The following is a 23,858-nucleotide window of genomic DNA, read 5'->3' as shown; positions in this document are numbered from 1 at the left end:
CCTATCTACATCACTGCGGGGGTGCAGAGCATGATTGATAGTCATGATTTTCCTGGTCTTACGATCTAGCGTCTCTAGCTCTGCCTGGGTCCACTCTATTATTCCTGCAGTGTATCTGATAACAGGTATAGCTCCGGTGTTTATGGCATGTGTGGTGTTCCCGCCATTGAGTTTGGACTTGAGGATTTTTCTAACTCTCCTGATGTATTCACTTCCCATTTTTCTTTTAACTTCAACATGTGCAATATTATCAGCCTGGAGAATGCCCAAGTATTTGTAAGGTTCTTTTTCTTCCAGGTTCTTGATGTTGCTTCCATTGGGCAGTTCTATTCCTTCTGTTTTTGTTATTTTTCCTCTGTTCATTATTAATACAGCACACTTGTCTAGTCCAAACTCCATTGCTATATCGCTACTGAATATACGGACAGTGTTTAGCAGTGATTCAGTTTCTGACTGGGACTTTCCATACAACTTCAGATCGTCCATGTACAGCAGATGGTTGATTTTACTTGATGTTTTAGACGTTTGGTATCCGAGGCCTGTTTTGTTTAGTATTTGTGAAAGTTGAGTCATGGCGATTACAAACAATAGAGGGGATAGTGAGTCCCCTTGGAAAATGCCTCTTCTAATGCTAACCTGTCCAAGTGTCTCACCATTGATTGTTAACTGTATACTCCACATGCTCATTGCTTTTTAAAATAAATATCTGAATGTTTTTGCTGACACCAGTTGTTTCTAAACATTTTAGTATCCATGTGTGAGGCAGTGAGTCGCAGGCTTTCTTGTAGTCAATCCATGCAACACTTAGATTTGTTTTTCTTCTCTTGCAATTTTCTAAAATCATTTTGTCAATCTGCAGCTGGTCTCTTGTGCCTCTGATGTTCGGACAATTTCCTTTCTGTTCAACTGGAAGCTGTTTTTTTTGTTAATAAGTGTTGCATCACTTCATCTGCTATTATTCCAGTTAATAATTTGAACATGGTTGGCAGGCAGGTTATGGGTCTATAATTACTTGGAACTGCCCCTTTTGCTGGGTCTTTCATGATGAGATGAGTTTTCCCAGTTGTTAGCCATTGTTCAATATCACCTCCTTGCAAAATGTGATTAAACTGTGTTGTTTATGAGGGCTTGTTCGGTGTTTAAGCCAAAAGCCATGCAGTTCATCGTCGCCTGGTGCAGTCCAATTTTTAATTTTCTTTGCTCTTTCACTTATTAATTCTCGTGTTATTATTGGATCTTGCATTTGTTGGTTACATTTTTGACCTCTTTCACCCAGCCTGCTTTTTTATTATAATCTATTGGATTGTCCCATAATTTCCCCCAAAATTGCACTGTTTCTTCTTTATTTGGTGTTTCTACGTTTCTTGCAGTTTCTCCTTCTATGCTTTGGTAGAAATGTCTCTGATTCGACTGGAATTGGAGATTCTGCCTGTGTTGTGCAATTCTGGCTTCATATCTGCTAATCTTCTTTGACACTGCTGTTATTTGCTGCTTTATGATTTCCAGGACTTCTCTAATTTTCCTTGAATCTAGGTGGTATTTTTGGATCAGATACTGTTTGGTGTTTTTATTCTTCAGCTTCTTGTCTTTCATATCTTTCAATTTACTAGCATCTGATCTAAGCCTGGAGATCTTATTTTCTAATCTAATCTTCCATTTAGGTGATGTACTGCTTTCATTTTTGATAGGTCCACTGATCTTATATCCGAGCTCTTGTGTTGTTGTTGCTGCACTGTACATTAGTTGGTTTGTTTCTTGCAAATTCTTCGTTGTTGTTTCTGCAAGTGCAACATTGACATCTTTTAATACCTGAGCAAGTTGTTTTTTGACAACTGTTTTTAGAGCTGGAAGTCGAACCCTGGTGGTTGTTTGGTTCATGTGCTCAGTTATTTTTTGCTTTAGTTCTTGTTGCTTTTCTGTTAAACGGCATTCGGGTTTTTGAGGTGAAGGCAAAGGGGAGGTTGCCTGGTTTGGATTTTGGAACAGTTCAGCAACAGTGGCATCCTCGATTTCCAACACCTCCTCCACCTGCACCTGAGCAACTGCTTCAATTGGTGGTAATTCTTCTTCCATATCTTGAGCCTGTGTTGCTCTTTGCAGTTCTTCCAGCTCAACTCCTGTAAATACTTTATTTCTTCTTATGAATCTTCTCTGGTCTGCTAGCCTTTGTTCTGTTATTTCTGTATCTGGATGCTTCTCTTTCCAAATTTGGTACATTCTTTTTAAATAACCTCTTCTAGTTGGACTAGACTTGTAAAAGCAGATCATTATTTCCTTGTTGGCGTTTTTCGTATTTTTATTTTTTTTCGGTTAAGTGACGTTTCTTCCAGTAATCTTGCAGTCTCCAGCCCTGGTTGCTCAACTGAAGATCCTGAGTCCTGTTGCCCACTTGCCACCAGATGTCCAGGGACTCCAGCACCTGGCGCAGTTCTTGTTGACCCAGGCGATGACTGATCCGGTATAGATTTATTAAAGTTACGTCTCACCATATTGTTGATGGGAGAGGCACTCTTTGTCTGACTCCTCTGGTGAGACCTGTCCAGTATGGTTGGACCTCTGGCATAGCTCTCACCTTCCTCAGAGCATGCAAGCCCCACAACCACGCCAAGGTAGTGCCTCACTGGGGGATTATCATCATCATTATTATTATTATTATTATTATTATTATTATTATTATTATTATTTCGCTGTGTAAACTGCCCTGAGCCATTTTTGGAAGGGCAGTATAGAAATCAATCAATCAAAGTGCTGGTTATTACCTTTAAAGCTCTGAACGGCTTGGTTACCTTAGAGAGCACCTTCTTCGGTATAATCCCCATTGCTCATTGAGGTCATCTGGAGAGATCCATCTCCATTTACCATCGGTACATCTGGTGGTGACTCGGAACTGGGCCTTTTCTGTAGCTGCTCCTGGTCTATGGAATGCACTCCCGGCAGATATCTGCAGTTTAGGCTCACTGTTGGCTTTCAAGAGAGTCCTAAAAACCTATTTGTTTGGCCTGGCCTTCCAAGTTTTGTAAAGTGGTGTTCTTTTTAAAAAGTATTTTAATCATTTTTGAATTGTTTTAATATTGTTTTTAGCATTGGGTTTGAATTGTGGGTTTTATGTTGTTTAAAAAAGTTGTACACCACCCATAGCCTCTGAATGGGGCAGTTTATAAATTTAATAAATAAATAAATAAAAACAATCTGAGTTTTCAGACCTGCTGGAGGGTAGGACAGGCTCTTCAGTGTCATGCACAGCCTGACTTTTCCCAGGCTTAATGTTTAAGAGTGATGGTGGCAAAGATAGGACCACAGGCCGCAGCAGAGTCCTAGCATCCTCCATGGTCTCTGCAGAACTGTGAAATAGTCTCCCCTATGCTCTCTGCCACTGGGCCTATATTTATAGGGGACACTTGATCCCACTTCAGTCAATAAAGTTGCAGAAAATGGCTGCTGCTCCATTATCACACCTGTGCAGTCATGCCTTCCTGTGCTCTAAAACCTGTTCCTATTGGTCCAGGGTGGTGGGGTGTGTTCATAGTGGAGTCACATGCCCACCTTCAGGTTATGCCCAAGCATATTCTGGGATGGTGTGGGGGATTAACTTCCAGGGTGAAGGCATGGGCCTGGATCTGACCATTTCTGGTGGTGTAGGCCGCTTTTGACAGCTCCCAATGACATCACCGGAAACCTGTGTCTTTATTTGTACACAAAAGCACATGGTTTTTGACAGCTAGTATGCGCTCCTCTTGGGGCTGGCACACTGGAGCCGCCACTTCCATTCCCCCTATTACGGCTGTGTTGAAGCATCTTTCTGAACATTGTGCAGAATTAAAATGGTAGCTTCAGTGCGCTATTAGGAAAGTGAGCAAAACAGTTGTTAAGTATCCCATGACAGTGCAGGTATCATGGTGGTGGGCTCTCCCAGAATACTGGGCCACTGCCATTTGCCCAAGGGTTCCATGTGTGGACAGCAACCCTGCCTTCTGTTTGTCAGATGAGGATGGTGCTCTTTGAAAACCAGTTAGTGGTAGTTATGAATGTGTAAGACCTGGTGGGGGTAACCTAATAAGCACTTAATGCTGGAAACTAGGCAAGTTGATCATCCTGAACAACTATGGAAGTATGCCACTGTATATCCCCCTCCCCCGGCATAAATACGGCATAGCTATTGACCAGTGCTCAATTCTTAGCAACCAAAGCCTACAACTTCAGGGGTCATGGTAATATAACAGTAAGAAGAGGGTTAGGAAATCTGCAATTACTAAATATTTTTCTATTTTAATTGTTGACTTCTGCTTTTATTGTATTAAACGAGTGTAGCTAATGATTTTCCTGCATACTCTAATATGTAGGATTTTTATTAGAATAATTTAGATCTTTATACTGGCTCAAGCTCAGTATCCATTTTGAGTCTTGTTTGTATACCTTTCAGATCATATTCCACTCTTTTAGAAATGTTAAGTAGTGTGACAAAACAATATATATGTGTTATATATATATATCTCTCTCTCTCTTAGAATCCTGGTATATATCCAAATGTGATATATAAATTAGAAAGAAATTGTGTGGCATCCAGAGCTTTAGCAGGCTGGTCTCCTTCTGTCCATGGAAGAAGTGTTGTACTCAGGCATGGGGCTCTTGAGTGAGTGAAGGGCCATGACTTGGAAGCAGCTTCTGCTGACATAGCACCACTCCATTCAACATTTTGATGCCACCCAATGACTTAGGAAATATTAATTGTAAAGTCGGGCGGCGGTTTGGGGGGGGAATGCCATCTAGGTCCAAAGGCTATGTCTTCGAGATTGGGAATTGCATCATTTTAATTGGCTTAACACATTTTAATTGTATGCATCCACATACAGTGCATTCATACCACTGTTTTCTTTGGGCATCTGTAGGCTTTTGTGGATTTCTTCTCTCGCAGTCTCGACACAGAGTACAGAAGCAAAGGTATCACTGTGCAGGTGAGTAGAACTACTTTAGATACTAGTACTACTACTACTATTTATATAGTGCTTTTCAACAAAAGTTTGCAAAGCCGTTTACATAGAAAGACAAATAAATAATAAATAAGACGATTCCCCGTCATAAAGGGCTCACATTCTAAAAGGAAACATAAGGTAGACACCAACCACTGAAGGGGTGCTGGAGTTGGATAGGGCTAGTTGCTCTCCCCCTGCTCATTAAAGAGAATCGCCACTTTGAAACATTCCTCTTTGCTCATTTAGCAGGGCTGCTTCAGATATCCCTTCCCTGCTATTGGTGTGATTATGCCAGTGACAAAAGGCAATAATGTTTGTCAAAGTTTTTCTTTGAAATGTGGTAAAATATCTTTTTAAAAGACCAGGTTACCTTTTAGAAAAGAAGTGTGTCTTGTTTAATCATGAATTTCAAATGTGTATTAATAGCAGTTAGTAGACCACCAGGGAGACCACTTCGTAGTTTTCTGCAAGTCTCTCAATATTGCATGTACCAGAATGAGGACACACTAACTGGTAGTAAAATGTTTTGCAGTTCACTATGTAGCTCCATGATGTTGCTGAGAACTGCTTTAAAGAGGAGGAGAATTGCACTAACGTGAGTTCAGTGTCTCATAGGGATGCCCCAATGGTGCAATTTGTGATGACATTCATCCCGATCCAAGATGGCAGACATGAACATTTGAGGCGCAAGAGATCTAACTTGTGGACCTCAGTTTGCACCAAATTTAGTCCAGATGTAGAGACAGTGAAAGCAAAGTAGGCTGATTAGTTCTTACTAGAACAACTTGTTTTTGCCAATTTGATACTACCCTGATTATGTGAACAATAACTACTTGTGATCTGCAAAACAGCACTTTTAACCATTTGCACCTTAGTTTCACTCACATCAAATCAAGTAACAGAAATTTTGACTCTAGGATGACATCAACAATTTCATCTAGATGACTCTGAACTGGAAGAGAGAAATCTTTGCAGCTCTTGTTAGCTTCTAGTTGCACTAGTTAAGCAAAGTACTAGTTGCACTAGTTAAGCCACAAGAAAGTGGAACTGAAGCCCTGCTTGCTCTACAGTCAGAAATTCAGTAAACAATTTGGTGCACTACAAAAACTAAAGGTCCCAAATAGGACTCAGAATGTGTTTTTACCTATGTCTGAAAGAAGTGACTATTTTAAGGCAGGTAACATTTTTCTTGCCCTTGAGTCAGTTTTCATAAAGCAAAGCAAACATTGCAAAAATGGAAGGCTGACATACCGCTCAGAGCCTTGCGGATGGAAACACAAGACACTGGTGTTCCCTCCAACCTGCATCCGTGCTGTGCTACACAGCTCAGAGAGGTTCTATGGCTGCTAAAAATGGCATCAGTGCTGAAGCAACTCTCCCATAGATATGTCGCACAGTGCAGACAGAGTTTGGACAGAGTGAGCAGGTGTGTCCCATACTTTCATTACTGGGCTCTGCGCAGTTTGTCAGCCATTGTGTTTAACATTGGTTGTTACAGTCTGCTGTGTCCCTTCACTTTCCCTATAGACTTTGCCACCTTTCCTGCCACACCTACATATGTGGACATATATTACAGTAACATGAAATAGTGGACTTTTTCTTCTTTCTTTTTTCTTTACTGTTTTTTCTTTATTTCCTTTGCAACTATTTTTTCTTTATTTCCTTTTAACAATAACTTACTTTGCTGCTAAATAGCTGCAGGATCTTCCTTCACCTTAGAGAAAATGAACACCTTAAGATGTGTTAAGATAGCTGATGAGTAAAGTATTAAATATTTAATTGGGGGAAGGATCTTCTAGAACCAGATATGCTCAAAGATATGTCAGAAACAAGAATTTAATGACCAAAAGCTGCGTTAGCTTTTAACCCACTTCTGTTTATTGGGTCATCCTTTGGCGCCATCCAGTGCTGTAGCTGAGCAGTGCAAGTTTTAAAGGGTCAAACTGCACATTACTTTAGATGCAGTGTTTGAGTTTTCTATGATAGTTGCTTAAAAAAAGATGATGGTGCACAGAGGTTGATCTGGATCAGGACCGCAGGGGAACTCTTCTCCCTAATCCCAGCAAGGTTCCAGTCTGGAGTGGAGCCCCTGTGTCTGCTGGGAGCTTTCTCCCAGGTAAATGGCACATGCAGGTGGCTTAATTGGGACCATGGTGGGGAAGAATTAGACCACGTTCGGATCTTCTGCCTTCATGCAGTTTTTGTTTTTAAAAAACAGCATGGGGGCCTTCAACTATAGGTAACTGTTTAAAGACCTTGTCTATCTGGCAATTTGAAGTCAGATCAGTGACTAATTCAGTCACATCTAACCATGTGTTTGTGATTGTATAATCTGGCACCAAGGAGTAAAGCTGAACCTGAATTCAACCCTAAAATTTTTTTATTTAATTGGAACAGAATCTGAACCATATTTAAAAATCTGTGTTGAATCTGAGCAAAAAGCTCCCCAACATCAATCCTTTAACCAAGGTTAATGGTTCAAAAATAAGAATTTGACTTAAGAAAAAAACACTGATGTATATATGCTTCACCCCACCCCCACCCCCAAAGTATAAATAATGAGAGTTGGAATATTTGGAAGGATTTTTTCACTTATTATCTAGATTTCTGTGTCCTCTGAAAAGAATAGGAAGTGATGCACAGGACAAAACTGCTACTTTACTGCTACAAGTGAACATGTTACAAATTTAGTATTAAGCATTCTAGTTATGTTTGATGCATTTTTCATGGTATTCCGCAGACACTCTGTATTGACAAATTAGACCATTAGCATGCTTCACTCTATGGACTGGAACTAACCCTGATCCAGAACTGTGTAGTGATTTGATTAGGAACAGAGAAGTAGGTTTAGATATGCCCAGACATTATGTGATACCAGCCCTGGGCTGTTTGAGTGCAGTATGACGGACACATGGCCAAGCTGAATCCATCTGCACAGACTCCCTGAGAGCTCCCTGCAAGTGGCCTCAGCTGGAGGAAAGGAGTATTTCCACTTGCATATTTTCATTTGATTTCTGTTTGTTCCAAAATGATAGCAAGTGCTATTTTCCCTACAACCCTGGAGATAGTCAGTTTCCTTCCCATATTCATAAAGCTCACTGGCTTATTCACATGCATAGAACCACTGCTCTATATGAATCAACTTCTCTCTTGTTGAAGTCTCTCTTGGTTTGTTTCCAGTATTGCCCAGATTTCAGAATCACTCAGTCCTCTTCAGCTCTCTCTCTTTTTAAGGATTTCGAGCCATGAGATCCTACCTATTTTTTTCTGTGTGCCCATTCCTAAAATTCTGAGTATATTTCTGACTTTTAGTTTATTTTTATACCGCCTGATATGTATATCTCTAGGTGGTGTACAAAATTTAAAATATTTAAAAGTCACAAATTAAAATACATGACAATAAAAACAATAAAAATTATTAAAACAAGTTTTTAAAATTATTAAATTTAATTCTAATTAAAAGCCTGAGAGAACAGGAGGATCTTGAGGTTCTTCCTGAAAACAAACAGAGAAGGAAATGCTCTTATTTCAACAGGAAGCTTATTCCAAAGCCCTGGGGCAGCCACAGAGAAAGCCCGGTCCTGGGTCACCACCAAATGAGCCGCTGGCAACCATAACTGGATCTCTCCAGAAGATCATAACAGGTGGCAGGGATTACGGCAAAGGAGGTGCTCTCTCAAATAGCCTGGACGCAAGCCATTAAGGGCTTTATAGGTGGTAACTACAGGTTGCTTACCTGTAACTTTGGTTCTTCTAGTGGTTATCTGTACTCTTACACTAATGGCCTATGCGCCTGTGCAGAGACCTCATCAGAACCTAACAAGCTCAAGTCCCCTGCTTCGGGCAGGAACCCCGCCCCCAGCCGCTATATGTGACTGCGCCACTCCTCATCCCCTCAGTCACGGAGTCAAGCTTCAGTAGACCCCTGCGGGGAGGACGGGAAGGCATGTAAAAGTACAGATGACCACTAGAAGAACCAAAATGACAGAGCGCCTTATTTTTCATGATCCCCACCGCACGTTAAGGTCATCTGAGGAGGTCCATATCCAGTTACCACCGGTTCGTTTGGTGGCAACTCAAAGGCGGACCTTCTCTGTAGCTGCTCCTGGGCTGTGGAATGCACTCCCAGCAGAAATTCGTAATCTTAATTCCTTACTGACCTTCAAGAGAGCCCTTAAAGCCCATCTGTTTTGCCTGGCCTTTCAGGGTTTTTAATTTGTTTTAACTGTTTTAATGCTTGCCCTGGTTCTCCAGGATTTTCAGCTGTTTCAATGTTTAATTGGTTTTATTCTGTTTTTATAGTTTTGATTTTAATTGTTAACTGGTTTTATTCTGTTTTTATTCTGTTGTAAACCGCCCTGAGCCATTTTGGAAGGGCGGTATATAAATCGACTGAATAAATAAATAGTTCTGTGGCGTGGTCTCTGTCTTTTGCACTAATGGGCGCATAACAAGCAAGCACCCAAGGAGGAGGGAAGAAACAGAAGCAATCTGTAACTGCCAGAAGGATTTATTTGAGAAAACAAGTACATCAACTGTAAATTGATTGCAGGACACTCCTGACAAATACAGCATCACTCCGTGCCTTGGCATCAATAGCATAATGACGGATGAACGAGTGGGTTGAAGCTCAGGTAGATGCCTAGCAGATAGCTCCCAATGGGGCCGCCCAATCAAAGGCACCAGACCGCCCATCTGGTGCTCGCCAGGATGAGCCAATCATCTAAATATGGCAGCACCTACAACCCCCTCTCATGCAGGAAAGCTACCACCGGGGCCAGACATCTTGTAAACACTCTCGGCGCCATCGTGAGGCCAAACGGCAAGGTCTTGAATTGATAGGGGATTCCCCCCGATCTGGAAGCACTGATGCTGAGAGCGTATTGAGACATGGTAATATGCGTACTTCAAGTCTAGTGAGACCATCCACATGTCCTTTTCTAGGATGGTCATAATAGTCGGTACCAACAGCATCCAGAATCGTTTGTAGACCAAGTGTCAGTTCAGGGTCCTTAGGTCCAGTATCAGATGCCAACCTCCATCTGGTTTCGGTACAATAAAGTACTGGGAATAAAAACCTGGACTCTCTGGATTGGCGACCTTCTCGATCGCATCCCACAAAAAGTGGTTATATCGAGCATTATAAGATTGATAATTGGCCACCCTCCAGTGGAGGGCCGAGGCTGAGTAGAGCCTCCTTCCAGTTTTCTGCCCTGTTTGTCACTTGATGCCGACTGGCTGTGATCTCTGTAGGGATGCCTCCATGACGATCGAATTTGGGTTGGATGATTCTTCAGAAAGGCCGTATCAACTTGCAGATGCACCCTATAAAAAATTCTCCAATTAGGCTGATAAAGAGTTGCTGGCTTTTTCCAATGACCCCGCATGACCCTCCCCCCGCAACAATGCCAACTTCAGGCGCAAAGTGGCCGGTACCTTGGCCTCTGAATTGATGAGGCTGAACAACTGGTTCCCCCTTCTGCTGCGTACCAAGGCTCACACCAAGGGCTGAAATCCTGCGGGCCACGTATGCAGAGTAGTGCTTAAGGTCCTTTGACGGGGAAACCGGTTTTGAATCAGACTGTATGTCGAGCGGGGATGACCTCCGGGAAGCACCCTCAGAGTCCTGGGAGCTAGTATCGCTTTCATATTCTGGCTCTGGAAGAGCCAGAGAGTCCTGGGCCAAGGATATCGAACCCATAGGGGAGCCCAGTTTGCTTCCTGGATTGTCCAGTACCAAAGCGGAAAGTTCTGCCGGCAGTACCTAGACAGGCACAGCAGCCTGTTGCAGTATGCGAGCCGAAGAGGGCAATTGGCATCACTCATTTCGCTCCTGAGGGGAACGTTGTGGTGAGCGGGAGCAAGGCCTGCCTTCTGAGTGTGAGGGAGGCTAACGCCAACCCTGCACGATACCAGGTCTCCCATATGTGTGACCTTCCGAATAACGAGGTCCATACTGGGGTCGAACATAGTCTGAATAGTCCGATCGATTGTCCATTTGATACCGACCGCCCGATCCAGAGTCCCGGTGCCAAGAACCATAAGAAGGCTTCACCTCACTCACTGGAGAGCGGCGCTCCGCCAACCAGTATCGATCCAGCTATGAGGGCTCACTCCGGTCCCAGGCCCAGTCTTGCCTGTAAAACAAGGAATGTTCTTCCGAGTCCCAACAGGCACCTCGGTCCCTAAGAGGAATGCGATCCTGGAGCATTCGAGTAGGCGAACAACACCTTGGCAGCCACGATGAGTCTTCTGCGGGCTTGTCTGAGGAATAGGCCTCCCCTTCCGATGAAGCATACCCAGGCGCATCTGTCGCCACAGAGAGTTATCTACTCGACTGAGTTCAATCAGGAGCCAAGTCCAACAAATCCGCAGCCAAAGGCACTCTAGGCTGTCCCGAAACTGACAACTTTGGTATAGGATAATCTGAGTCCACTTTTGGCTTCTTGGCCACTGGGGCCTCCAACACGGGAACCAATGCGGCCTCCTTCTTCTTTGGTATAGGAGGGAGATGTCAACCTGCTGACAAATCATGAGGCAACTTCGACTTGTTCTTCCTCTTCGATATCGACACCGAGGGAACCAGGGAAGACTTTGGTACTACAGAGGCAGAACGCTTAGCAGGGGTCTTCTGAGCACACCGGCTCACTCGAAGCCATTGAAGGATGAGCACTAGGAGGTGCCGAAACTGGTATCGGAGCCAGGTTGTTGGCTTCCACAGGAGCAGATGCTGAATGCTCTGACTGCACCAAATGAAGCCATTTTAATTGATTGCTTCAACAATAAGGCTTCTGAGGAACGGAGAGCCAGATCCCACAGGGCTGCACGCAGGCAAGAAGCCCTATTTTTGCAAGCCTGCTTCATAAACTTCTGACAGTGAAGACAAGGTCTCGACAATGTGGGATTCCACCAGACACAAGAGACACTCAGTATGCGTATTGGGGGAAGGGACCTTAGATTCGCAACAAACGCATTTTTTAAAGTTCGTCATACTCGGCATAAATGCTATAGGCCGGCTGGCAGCCACACTCCGTCCTGGCTGGGATCAGAGCACCGAAGTGGGGGGAACCCGCAAAAAACCAAAACACCAAGAAAATACCGCTACTACACGAAAGAAATAAAGGACAAAAATTGAAGGAAAATGAAGAAGCAGGGAGAAAAAACAAGGGGATAGATAGATCCTACTTGTTGCCGAGCTGCAGACTCCACAATGCTTACTGAAGCACAGACGACAGAAGACTGAGGGGATGAGGAGTGGTGCAGCCGCATATAGCCACTGGGGGCAGGGTTCCCGCCTGAAGCAGGAGAATTGAACTTCTTAGGTTCTGACAAGGTCTCTGCGCAGGCACATAGCCCGTTAGTGTAAAAGACAGAGACCAAGTCAAAGAACCAGCACTTCGTATTTCACCCAGAAATATATTGGCAGTCAGTTGCATTCTTTTAGAAGCGGTGTTATATTGTTCCTTTGTGTTCTCCCAGAGACCAATCTGGCTGTCGCATTCTGTACCAATTGTAGTTTCCAGACTATGTACAAAGGCAGCCCCACATAGAGCACATTACAGTAATCAAGCCTGGAGGTTACCAGCCTATGTACCACTGATTAAGGTCATTCATCTCTAGAAATGAATATAGCTGATAATCAATCGAAGCTGATAAAAAGCGCTTCTGGCCACCGCCTCAACTTGAGAAACCAAGGGAGAGCTTTGGGTCCAGGAACACTGCCAAGCTACATACCTAATCTTTCAGGGGGAGTATAACCCCATCCAGAACAGGCAGATCTGAACCATCTCTCGGGTACTGGCCCCCCACAGTCAATACCTCTGTCTTGTTTGGATTCAACTTCAGCTTGTTATCTCTCATCCAGCTCATTGCTGCCTCCATGCAGGCATTTAGGGAAGATATGCATTTCCTGATGAGGTTGGTATGGAAAAGTAAATCTGGGTGTCATCAGCATATTGATAACACCCAGCACCAAACCTCTCTCCCAGCGGTTTCATGTAGATGTTAAAGAGCATTGGAGACAGTATGGTGCCTTGTGGGACTCCACACTTTAGTTCTCACTTAGTGGAACAGTCTCCAAGCGACACTATCTGGAATCTGCCAGAGAGGTAGGAGCAGAACCACTGTAAAATAGTGCCACCCAATCTCACCTCCCTCAGGCGGTCCCGAAGAATACAAGGGTTGTTGATATCAAAAGCCACAGTGAGATCCAAAAGGATCAGCAGAGTCACACTCTCTCTGTCAATAGCAAGTTGGAGATCATCCATCAGGCCGACCAAGGCAGTCTCAACCCCATAGCCCACACGAAAGCTAGTTTGAAATGGGTCTAGATAATCTGCATCATCCAAAACTGCCTGGAGCTGAGAGGTCACCACCCGCTCAACCTCCTCGCCCAACCATGTAAGACTAGAAACAGGTCTGTAATTAGCTAATTCTGAGGGATCCAGCGTTGCCTTCTTCAAAAGTGGTCTAATAATAGTCTCCTTAAGACAAGGAGGCATCCTGCCCTCCCTCAGAGAAGTATTTATAATATTAACCAGACCCTTTCTGATAATATGATTATCAGATGAGATAAGCCAAGTTGGGCAAGGGTCAAGAGAACAGGCTGTAGGATGCACAGTCCGAAGCAGTTTGTCCACTTCCTCAGAAGTCACAAACCGAAAATGATCCAAGTGGAAGTTTTCCCTTCCATTAATGTCATGAATTCCAAGATGGCATCAGTTTTCCTGCAGGGTTTGACCTACCTTCACTTCACCAATCAGTTCTTCCCTGGAGTAAGGACGAAGCCCAGAACAGCCACCGCCACCCCCCAATTCCTCCTCCTATGTTATAAAGTTTTCAGAATGTAATAGACTCCCACATGTAGTAGAATTAAACTTTCAGCAAATGTCAGGATAGTTGAATTCTCCCAATACTACTAATACCTGCCTCCTTGAAAATTTAGTAATCTGAATAAGGAAAGTATTGTCCATGTTTTCTGTTTGGCCAAGTGGATTATAGTAAACTCCCAGTATAGAATTTGCTGCCTCGGGTGCCACGATCACAGAAACAGCCACCATCACACTTAGGGCATTCACCTCTTCAGATGAACGTCCCAAGTATGAGCAGCTCAGGGAGAAGGAGTGAGACGTCTAAGGGATAGGTCTTCTAGGAGCACTCATGATGATGTACATGAGTACACATCCCAGTTTTGAAATTTCTGAAAAGGGCTTCAGTATTACAGCTAAGTGATTTCCCTAAAATAGAAGTCTGTATTAGCTATAGATGTTGAATTAACCAAATGATCATATTTTGTCTATATAAAATATAAAGTTAATAATGAATCCTGCTTACATATTATAACTTAATATTTGACATGAGGTTTTTTGCTTCTTTACATATCAAATATCCATGTAGCCATCTTTTAAAAAGAAAAAATGCTATCTCTTTTCAGAGTGTTCAGCCATATTTTGTGGTTACAAAATTGTCTAAGGTTCGTGAAGCCACGTTTAAACCTACTCCTGAACTGTTTGTAAAATATGCCCTCAACACAGTTGGCCTAGAAGCCCAGACTTCTGGATATCCACTTCACGCCCTTGCAGTATGTATTTTTCAGAGTTTGTTTTTCATTATATGTGTTGGGTGAAAGAAAGTTATGTTTTTTTAAAATCCCTGGGGACGTCTTTGTTTTGTAGCTTGGCTTAACTTAACTAGAATGTTGAAAACTCTTTTTTCAGTGGCTTAACAAGTATGTGTTCTCCCTTTTCTTAGGCCTGGTTTAGCAGAGCCATACCCAAATGGCTTCGCATAAAGCTCTTGGTAGATGCGTCCTTAAAAGGAAGAGCTCGCTATTTGAAGAAAAACAAGGCAGACTGAACTATGTTACCTTGAAAAGGTTTTTGGTGGTTCTGTATATGGTATAAATTCTTTGAAAATTGAGGTTTTGAGGTGGGGTGGGGTGAGGGATCAGAAACCAACATGCACTAAGAGAAAACAGAAGGGGAGAAGGGAAAGGCAATGAGCAACCAGTAGACTGTTCTTGAGCTTGAATGTAACCTGAAGAATAACTACTACTAGTAGTTACTAATTCTACTGCAATACATTTTCCCCAGCAGAGCTTGAGAAATTATCAGTGTGAGGCATCTGGTAATGTATGTCGGATTGCTCTTTATATTTTATTTAATAAAAATGTGCTAATTTTTGCATTGTGAGTAATCACATGATTATTAAGAATGAATTTTGAATAAGTCACACACTCTCTCCCCCGCCCTCCACCCACATAATAGGCACAAGAGCTTTGTCTAATCAGCATGTAATGGATAATGCCTCCTTTGGGTGGAGTTGTGAGGGGGGGGAAGATGAAGAAAGATGTTTGAATTCAACCTTACCCTATTGGAGTTGAGTAAAGATGCCAGAATGGTGACATTGGCTGACATCCAGACTAAGTTACTCAATAGCACCTCTCAGAAGTTACTTTAAAGGACTACTTAATTTCTGTAGGACTTCTACTGAGTAATTTAGTTGGTATGTGGGCCAATGTGTTTACTGAAGCATTGAAAACATAAATATGGAAAATACAACATTCGTTGGAGATGCAGCCCCTTAGCTTCAGAGTACTATCCCAGGATTGTAAAATAGATTGCAGCCTGTTTCATGAAGATTAAGACAAGAGCTCAATGTGATAGCTGTGGTGTAGATTTCATACGCTGGTAGTAGGATATTACAGTACTGTTGATAGGAATACTGATTTAGTAAAATGATATGTTCAGCAGGGGGGTAGAGTTGTTATATCAAATTATTTGAAGAGAGATACTGCAGGCTGCAGTAATAGACAAACATTGCCAGTTATCTTTAATTGAAAAGCAGTATAGAACTTCCCTAAACAAATATTGATACTTGAAGTACAATTCTTGAAATTAAATACTAATTGTTAAATACTATGACACATATATAATTGACACACATACATATATATAATTGACACATATTTCATTGCAGCCAAGTGAAATGAGAAGTTGCATCTTTTGAAACAATTTTTTTTGTCGTTATCTGCATTTTTAAAGAAAGCATTTAAGTCCAAGTGTTTTCTCTACTCAAGCATAGCCAAATGTGGGTTTGGAGATAAGTAAAGTAAAATAAAAATTCTTTGACTTTAGTTGTTTTAATTACAGAAAACAAATTATCTCCAGTCAGTGGTAACATGAGCTCAGTGTTGGGAGCAGAGAATTGTAAGTGTGTGCATTGGGATCTGTTGAGACTATTAGTAGCTGAAGAACACTAATCCTGGTATGAGTGGGGAAAGTAAAAGTTGTTCTTTACTATTGCACTATATTTTAGTGTATTGAGATCAATTGCCTTTGTCAGCAATTTATGTACAGAACATAGGAAGCTGCCATATACTGAGTCAATTTGTCCATCTAGCTCAGTATTGTATACAAAGACTGGCAGCAGCTTCTCCAAGGTTGCAGGCAGGAATCTCTCTCAGCCCTATCTTGGAGACTCCAGGGAGGGAACTTGGAACCTAGATGCTCTTCCCAGAGCAGCTCCATTCTCTAAGGGGAATCTTTTACAGTGCGCACACTTCTAGTCTCCCATTCATATGCAATCAGGGTGGACCCTGCTTAGCTGAGGATACAAGTCATGCTTGCTACCACAAGACCAGCTCTCCTTGCAGAAGAATCATTCCTTTGGGTTACAGTTTGAGCACATCTCTTGATATTAGAAACTCTTGTCATCTCAGTTCCTTCTGCCCTTGGAGGAGTAGTTTTTAAGGCCCTAATTTGAAAGTAAATGTGTGTTTAAACATTATTATACATAGAAAATAATGAAAACCGATGCAATGGTGCTGATCAGGAATGAGAAATGAGTTTCGTCCCAGAATGTGCTTGCATTTTTAGTAGAGAATTATTTAAAAGGAGGTGAGTGTTGGTTGTATAAAGTTCCTCTTATAACTATTTGAAAGTGGGGTGTGGGGGAAAGACTATTTGAGATGGCTGGCATGCCTACATAGCAGTTATTTTTCTAACCCATTCTGTAAAACTTACTTTTAAAGTAAACCAAGATATATCAGAATGCTTTAACTGTTTTTATTTAACAAGAATATTATCTAGTTACAACTACAGTGCAAAATACTATTGGAGCTAAACTCTCTCTGACATAAAATTATCACTTCATTTAGTTAGCCAGGCCCTCAAGTTTTTATTTTATTTATTTTTCACATTTTATATCCCGCTCTTCCTCCAATCAGCCCAGAGCGTTGTACTACATACTTAGGTTTCTCCTCACAACAACCCTGTGAAGTAGGTTAGGCTGAAAGAGAAGTGACTGGCCCAGAGTCACCCAGCAAGTATCATGGCTGAATGGGGATTTGAACGCGGGTCTCCCCGGTCCTAGTCCAACACTCTAACCACTACACCACACTGGCGCTCTTTTGGCCATCAGTGCCATCTTGTGGGGCAAATGCTTATCCTGATATTTGGCAACATCCACCTCCCTAAAAAGCTGATAGCATTGTTGCACTTGCAGCTTTTTTTTTTAGTGTTATCACCCCTACTTTATCCCTTCCCCCAAACTATTACAGTAAAATTGTAGTCAGTTTTGGACAGAGGAAAGGGTTAGGTTAACAATGAACAAATTGTTGTACTTCCTCTGTGAAGTAATCTTTTTGCCAATTTTCATTTTCATTCCTCTGACAATTATAAAATTTTATAGTAGTTTTTGTATTTCTAAAACAGCGTTGCAAAATTAGCCACTGTAGGCCTGGTGATCAGATGCTGAAAGCTGAAAATATTGCCGTGCTATCCCCTATTTTCCATCTCTATTTTCCCTATTTTCCATTGAGAGCCAGCGTGGTGTAGTGGTTAGAATGTTGGACTAGGACTGGGGAGACCCGAGTTCAAATCCCCATTCAGCCATGAGACTTTCTGAGTAACTGGGCCAGTCACTTCTCTCTCAGCCTAACCTACTTCACAGGGTTGTTGTGAGGAGAAACCTAAGAATGTAGTATACCACTCTGGGCTTCTTGGAGGAAGAGCAGGATATAAAATGTAAAAATAATAAAAATAATAATAATCTCTAGGGGCTTAGACCTTGTAAAAAATCACAAGCAGTTATCCCCACAGATGGTGACCCACCCCAGCTGGGTCACCTACTAGATGTAGTTGAGCTTGATAATGAGCTACATTGGAGAAATAAGCATTGGATGCCATCATAATAATAATGAGAACCAAAACTAAGTGAACCTTCAGTGGCTAGATTCTAAGAAACTAGCCACAATCATACAAGCAGCACAGATTATATCTAAAGCTTGGAATATAATGTAAAGGCATTGCTGATTTCTAGTGATCCATGATGTGTGTATTTAAATTCCTAGTTCGGGTGCTTGTGGAAGAACATTTGAAAATGTATATACAAAGTATTCTAGGACTAAAGCTGGGGAAGCTAGTCTTAAGGACTAAGGCCACTCCAGAGCCTCTGAAGAAACAGCAGTGATGAAGAGGGGCTGGTGAAGAGTGAAGCTTCTATTCAGCCCAAACACCAGAACCTTCATATTGGTTCTGACACTCCCTTTGATTCTAGCATGAGCCTCATGTAGGGTCTGCTTTAGGACACACAAACCTTGTCCTATTTTCCCCACCCCACTCCCAGGCCATTTGGTGGTGATTTTGTCATCCTGAGAGATTTTAATGTAAATGGGAGAACTATCCCCCTTTTGGTTCTGACAACAGCTGGGTTATTAAAATAAATGGCTGGGGCTCTCCTACCATGAACAGACATTCACACCTCCATAATCTTGTGAACTAAAGAATGTCCCTAGTTACCCTTGCATTTGGTGTGACAGACAACTAGAGACAGATTATCTATTTTGCCATTGAAAGTTAAGAAGAAAGTAATACAGGAGGCAGTTCCTGCTCAACTTGAGTCCAAGTTGCATGTTCCACAGCTTTTGAGACCAGAGGGGTTGAATTTTTTGTTGTTGTGACATGGGACCAAAGACTGCTACAACCATGCTTTTAAGGCTGTAGATTATAAAATACATCCTTTTGTAACTAAGATTGTCAGCCTCCTGAATAATACATAAGCCAGGATATAAGTAGATTGCATTATGCTTTTTGAACATTTTCTTTTCATTTTAGTTGCCTGTAAATTGTTCCTTTGAACTTTGCTGTAATAAACTAAACTTTTTGCTTTTTAAATTATAACGGTGGTCTCAGTTGTATTTTATATTGCATTAGTCCCACTTATGTCTGCTTGGGCCATTTTGCTATTGAAAGGATCTGGGATTTGGGGTTACCTTTACGCTTCAGGGAAATAACCTCTGCTTAACACACTTGAATGATCTCTTGTGTGTGTTGAGGGGTTCAAGGACCTTTTTTAGGCATCCAGCTTGTCTGTAAAGACTGGTGGTGGTAGCAAAAACTCTTATTGGGAAAAATCTGGGGGTGCAGAGGCTTGAAAGCTAAGGAATTGCATGCCCAGGTCTCCTTCACAGCTGGCAGACAAAGGAGCCATGTGATCCATGCTGCCTGATCTCCGCTTTCTTCTGAATCACATATTCTGCAGTTCTAAGGGACAGAACCCTTCAGAAAGGGGAGATCAGTGGAAATTAGGCCCCCCGCCGGTGTGTTCTCTAATTTTTTCCTTCTCTGTGTGGAATGAGTTTTGTTCTGGGCAGCAGTATTAAGGTAGTGTGTGCATACATTCATTCATTCATTCACTCGCTTTCTATACCGCCCTTCCAAAAATGGCTCAGGGTGGTTTACACAGAGAAATAATAAATAAATACAATGGCTCCCTGTCCCAAAAGGGCTCACAATCTAAAAAGAAACATAAGACAGACACCAGCAACAGTCACTGGAGGTACTCTGCTGGGGGTGGGTGGGTAGGGCCAGTTACTTTCCCCCTGCTAAATAAAGAGAATCACCACGTTAAAAGGTTCCCCTTTGCCAAGTTAGTAGGGGATGCAGGGACATGCATTCAGAGTGGGGCCTTCCTGATTCAGCCTGTGCGGGATCTAAAATTAACTGAGCGGACATCAAAAACGTGATGAGGGAACACTGTCCCCCCACCCCCATGACTGCCCATGCTGCTTTAGTCAGAAATGCTGTATGTGCACTTTGCTAGTCTGGGTGTCAGCATTTGGAGGGCCGGGGGTTTCAATAAAAACACTTAATGTGGTTTAAAAATACTGAAACAAATTCAAAGCTTTACATGGGAATACAATTTTATTGGAGTACTTAATAAAACATGCAGTCTGTCTCACACTTCGTAGGAATAGTCATCTAAAAACATTAATTACAACTTTAAATTGCCAGGCATGTCTTATATTGCATCCATTCACTGTTAATAATTTTATAAAACAATGAATTCTTAGAACGGAATTTTTTCTATGGACAAATTCAGTATTGGGAAATTTTACATTTTGAAAAACTTTCCACAGAAAACTTTCAATTCCACATCTGAAAGGAGCTGCTGCTGAGGCCCTGAGAGCTGGAGGGATACTCGTTCACCTTTTGGAGGGGGCCAAAGCAATCTTAGCACCGGCCCGCATACGTAAACCTTCCAAGTTTATGGACAAATATGCTGACAATTCACAGCAGTAATTGGTGATAGCATTCTCCTGCCGATGCTATGTTAACTCTGTAAGGGGATAGAAATTAATTGCCCTAATCACAAATCAGAGATGTCTCACATGATTCTTCCTTTGAAGTTCCTTTGCTGAAGTATGGTTAACTTTTCAAGTCTGCAGTGGAGTATCTTGGAAGACTAAAAAGAGTCTTGTGGCACCTTAAAGATTAAGGTGAATTTCATGATGAAAATACATCACATGTTTTTGCTGTTAGTCCTCTGAAACTTAGAAGATTAAACTGTTTTTCCAGTGGCTTCTGAAATGCAACATTCCTGATGTCACATTTGTGCCCACTTATTCTTTTGCATAGAGACTGACCTCTTTGCCCTATGTAGTCAGCAGAACGGAATTGGTGGCAGATGATAGGATATCACATTGGAGAGTGAATAAGCTAATTGATTATTAAGGAGGATGAGATCGCAGAGAATGAGTTCAGTGAATGAATTCTTTACATCTGTCTTCATGGTGGAGGATACTGACCATATGTCCTCTCCAGAACTGAGCTTTTCAGGTTTAACGTCTGAAGAACTGGGTCAGTTTGAGGTACCAAGGGAAGTTAGCTAAACTCTCTTGAAAAACTAAAAAGTAATAAATCACCAGGGCCAGATGGTACCCACCTAAGAGTTCTGAAGGAGCTCAAATGTGAAATTGCTGATCCTAGCAAAAATATGTAACTTGTCCCTACAATCAGGCACTGTACCAGAAGACAGGAAAGTAGCCAATGTAACTGATTTTCAAAAAGGGATCCAGGGGGGATCTGGGAAATCACAGGCTGGTCAGATAATTTGGGTGTTAGGTAAATTGATGGAAAGCATACTTAAGGACAAAATTGTTAAACATATAGAAGAAAAAGTCTTGCTAGGGGAGAACCAGCATGGCTTCTGCAAGGGAAAGTCTTGCCTCGCCAGCCTTTTGGAGTTCTTTAAGAGTGTCAACAGGCATGTGGATAAAGGTGATCCAGTTGACATAGTATTATCAAAAGCTTTTGATAAAGTTCCCCACCAAAGGCTAATGAGTAAACTTAGCAGTCATAGAATAAGGGGACAGGTTCACATGTGGATCGGTAACTGTTTGAAGGACAGGAAACAGAGGGTAGGTATAAATGGAGAGTTTTCACAATGGAGGGGGTAGTAAGATGTGGGGTCTCCCAGGGATCGGTACTGGGACCAGTGCTCTTTAACTTGTTCATAAACGATCTAGAAGTTGAGGTGACCAGCGAAGTGGCCAAATTTGCAGATGACACTAAACTATTTAGGGTAGTGAAATCCACAACAGATTGTGAGGAGCTCCAAAAAGATTTCTCCAAACAAAATGGCAAATGTGTTTCAATGTAAACAAGGGTAAAGTGGTGCATATTGAGGCAAAGAACCCCAACTTCACATATACACTGATGGAATCTGAGCTGTTGGTGACTGACCAGGAGAGAGATCTTGGGATCGTGGTGGACAGCTCATTGAAAGTGTTGACTCAGTGCCACAGCTGTGAAAAAAGGCAAATTCCATGCTAAGAGTCATTAGGAAGGAGATTGAAAATAAATGCTGATATTATAATGCCCTTATACAACTCTATGGTGCAACCACATCTGGAATACGGCATACAGCTTTGATCACTGTATCTTAAAGATATTGTAGAACTAGAAAAGGTGAAGTGGGCAAACGACAATCGGCTTGATTGCTAGACGGCTAGACTACAGCATCTGGGGCTCTTTACTTTGGAAAAGAGATGACTTAAGTGTATAATGATTGAAGTGTATAAAATTATGCATGGAGTGGAGAGGGTGGACAGAGAAATTGCTCACACACACAACACTAGAACCATGGATCATCCCATGAATCTGAAGGTCGGGAAATTTAGGACCGACAAGAGGAAGTACTTTTTCACACAGAGTATAATTAGTCTATGGAATTCTTTGCCATGGGATGTGGTGATGGCCAGCAGCTTGGATAGCTTTAAAAGGGGCTTAGACAAATTCATGGAGAACAGGTCTATCAATAGCTACTAGTGTGGGGTCTATGGGCCACCTCCAGCCTCAGAGGCATGATGCCTCTCAATACCATTTGCAGGGGAGCAACAACAGGAGAGGGCATGCCCTCTCCTCTTGCCTTTGGGCTCCCCAGAGGCATCTAGTGGGCCTCTGTGTGAAACAGGATGCTGGACTAAATAGGCCTTGAGCTGTTCTCATGTTCTTCCTATGTTCATGTATGAAGATATAAAGCATCTAGAGGAAATACCTGTCTCTGCATTTACAGAATATTAAAAACAAAAATGTTTTAATAATCTATACTCCTGCTCCTAAGCCTTGTTCTAAGCACCCTACTATTTTCTTTCAAAATAGAAAACATGTTAAATTGCAGAGATGAATGATCAAATATGCCCACTATATACATTTTACTTTAGCTTGGTGTTTATGAAATGAATTTGTTAGAGCTGTGCACAGATGGAATTATTGATTTGATCCTGGCTGTTCTTGCTTGATGCCATCCTAAAATGCACCAGGAAAGCAACATTATGACTTGACGTCCTTTTCCTTGTGCATTGCTGGAGGGTGGGGTGGGGGTGGAACCCTGTAATGATAGGGTACACCCATTTCCACCACTCCCCTCCAGTCCTAGGATGCACCAGAAAAAGACCAGCTCTCCTCTTACAATGCCAAATGTTATTAAATAGGTTGCCAACAAATGGAGGCATTTTTTCCAGAATAGTTTCCAGGGGGGGGAATGCTATGATAGGACTTGCATTGCCTCTGACCTAGTTATCAATTTGATACGATGCACAGCGATATTGTTTATGTCTTTGAAGAGAAATGCTGAAGATCGTTTTGACAGGTTTGGTTGAGGCAGGACAAAGACACTAAGATGCATACATTTGGATAGACCTATCACTCAAAGCAAGGGATGAGGTAATCATCTAGTAGGAGCTCAGCTTGAGTGAGAATTTTTTTTCACCATTTATAACATACCTGATTGGGCTAGAGTTAGCAGGCAGCAGAATCACATAACCAGACTGAGAAACCAGGAGAGCTTCAAGAGTAGACACTGATATCACTTGGAGGCAGAAGCAGAGGGAGGAGCTGAGAGAATGTTCCCAGGGGAAAGGGCAGAGTGAGTCCGGTGCAAAGAAAAGAAATGTGATCTCAAAAGTATTATACTAGCTGAAAACGAGAATGGGTGCCAGAAGACTGGAGATGAGCAAATGTTGCCCCTGTCCTCAAAAGGGATGAAAAAGGGAAGCTGGGAAACTACAGACCTGTCAGCTTGAGCTTGATACCTAGCAAGGGCCTG

At 42.1% G+C, this 23,858-nt stretch overlaps 1 protein-coding gene across 1 annotated transcript in view; it reads left to right on the top strand.

The window, feature by feature from the left end:
- HSD17B12 (hydroxysteroid 17-beta dehydrogenase 12) overlaps window positions 1-15,152 on the top strand; it is a 125,332-nt gene extending 110,180 nt beyond the window's left edge. The window contains exons 9-11 of the mRNA XM_053271030.1: window positions 4,887-4,952; window positions 14,404-14,550; window positions 14,721-15,152. Of these exons, the coding sequence (XP_053127005.1) occupies window positions 4,887-4,952; window positions 14,404-14,550; window positions 14,721-14,825 (318 nt within the window). The 3' untranslated portion in view covers window positions 14,826-15,152. The remainder of the gene's footprint in view (window positions 1-4,886; window positions 4,953-14,403; window positions 14,551-14,720) is intronic.
- Window positions 15,153-23,858: the final 8,706 nt, after the last annotated feature.

The sequence above is a fragment of the Hemicordylus capensis genome, chromosome 1 (assembly GCF_027244095.1).
Source record: "Hemicordylus capensis ecotype Gifberg chromosome 1, rHemCap1.1.pri, whole genome shotgun sequence".
Classification (NCBI taxonomy): Eukaryota; Metazoa; Chordata; class Lepidosauria; order Squamata; family Cordylidae; genus Hemicordylus; species Hemicordylus capensis.
Note: the sequence above shows the minus strand (reverse complement) of the source record. Positions and strands in the feature narration are given on the sequence as shown.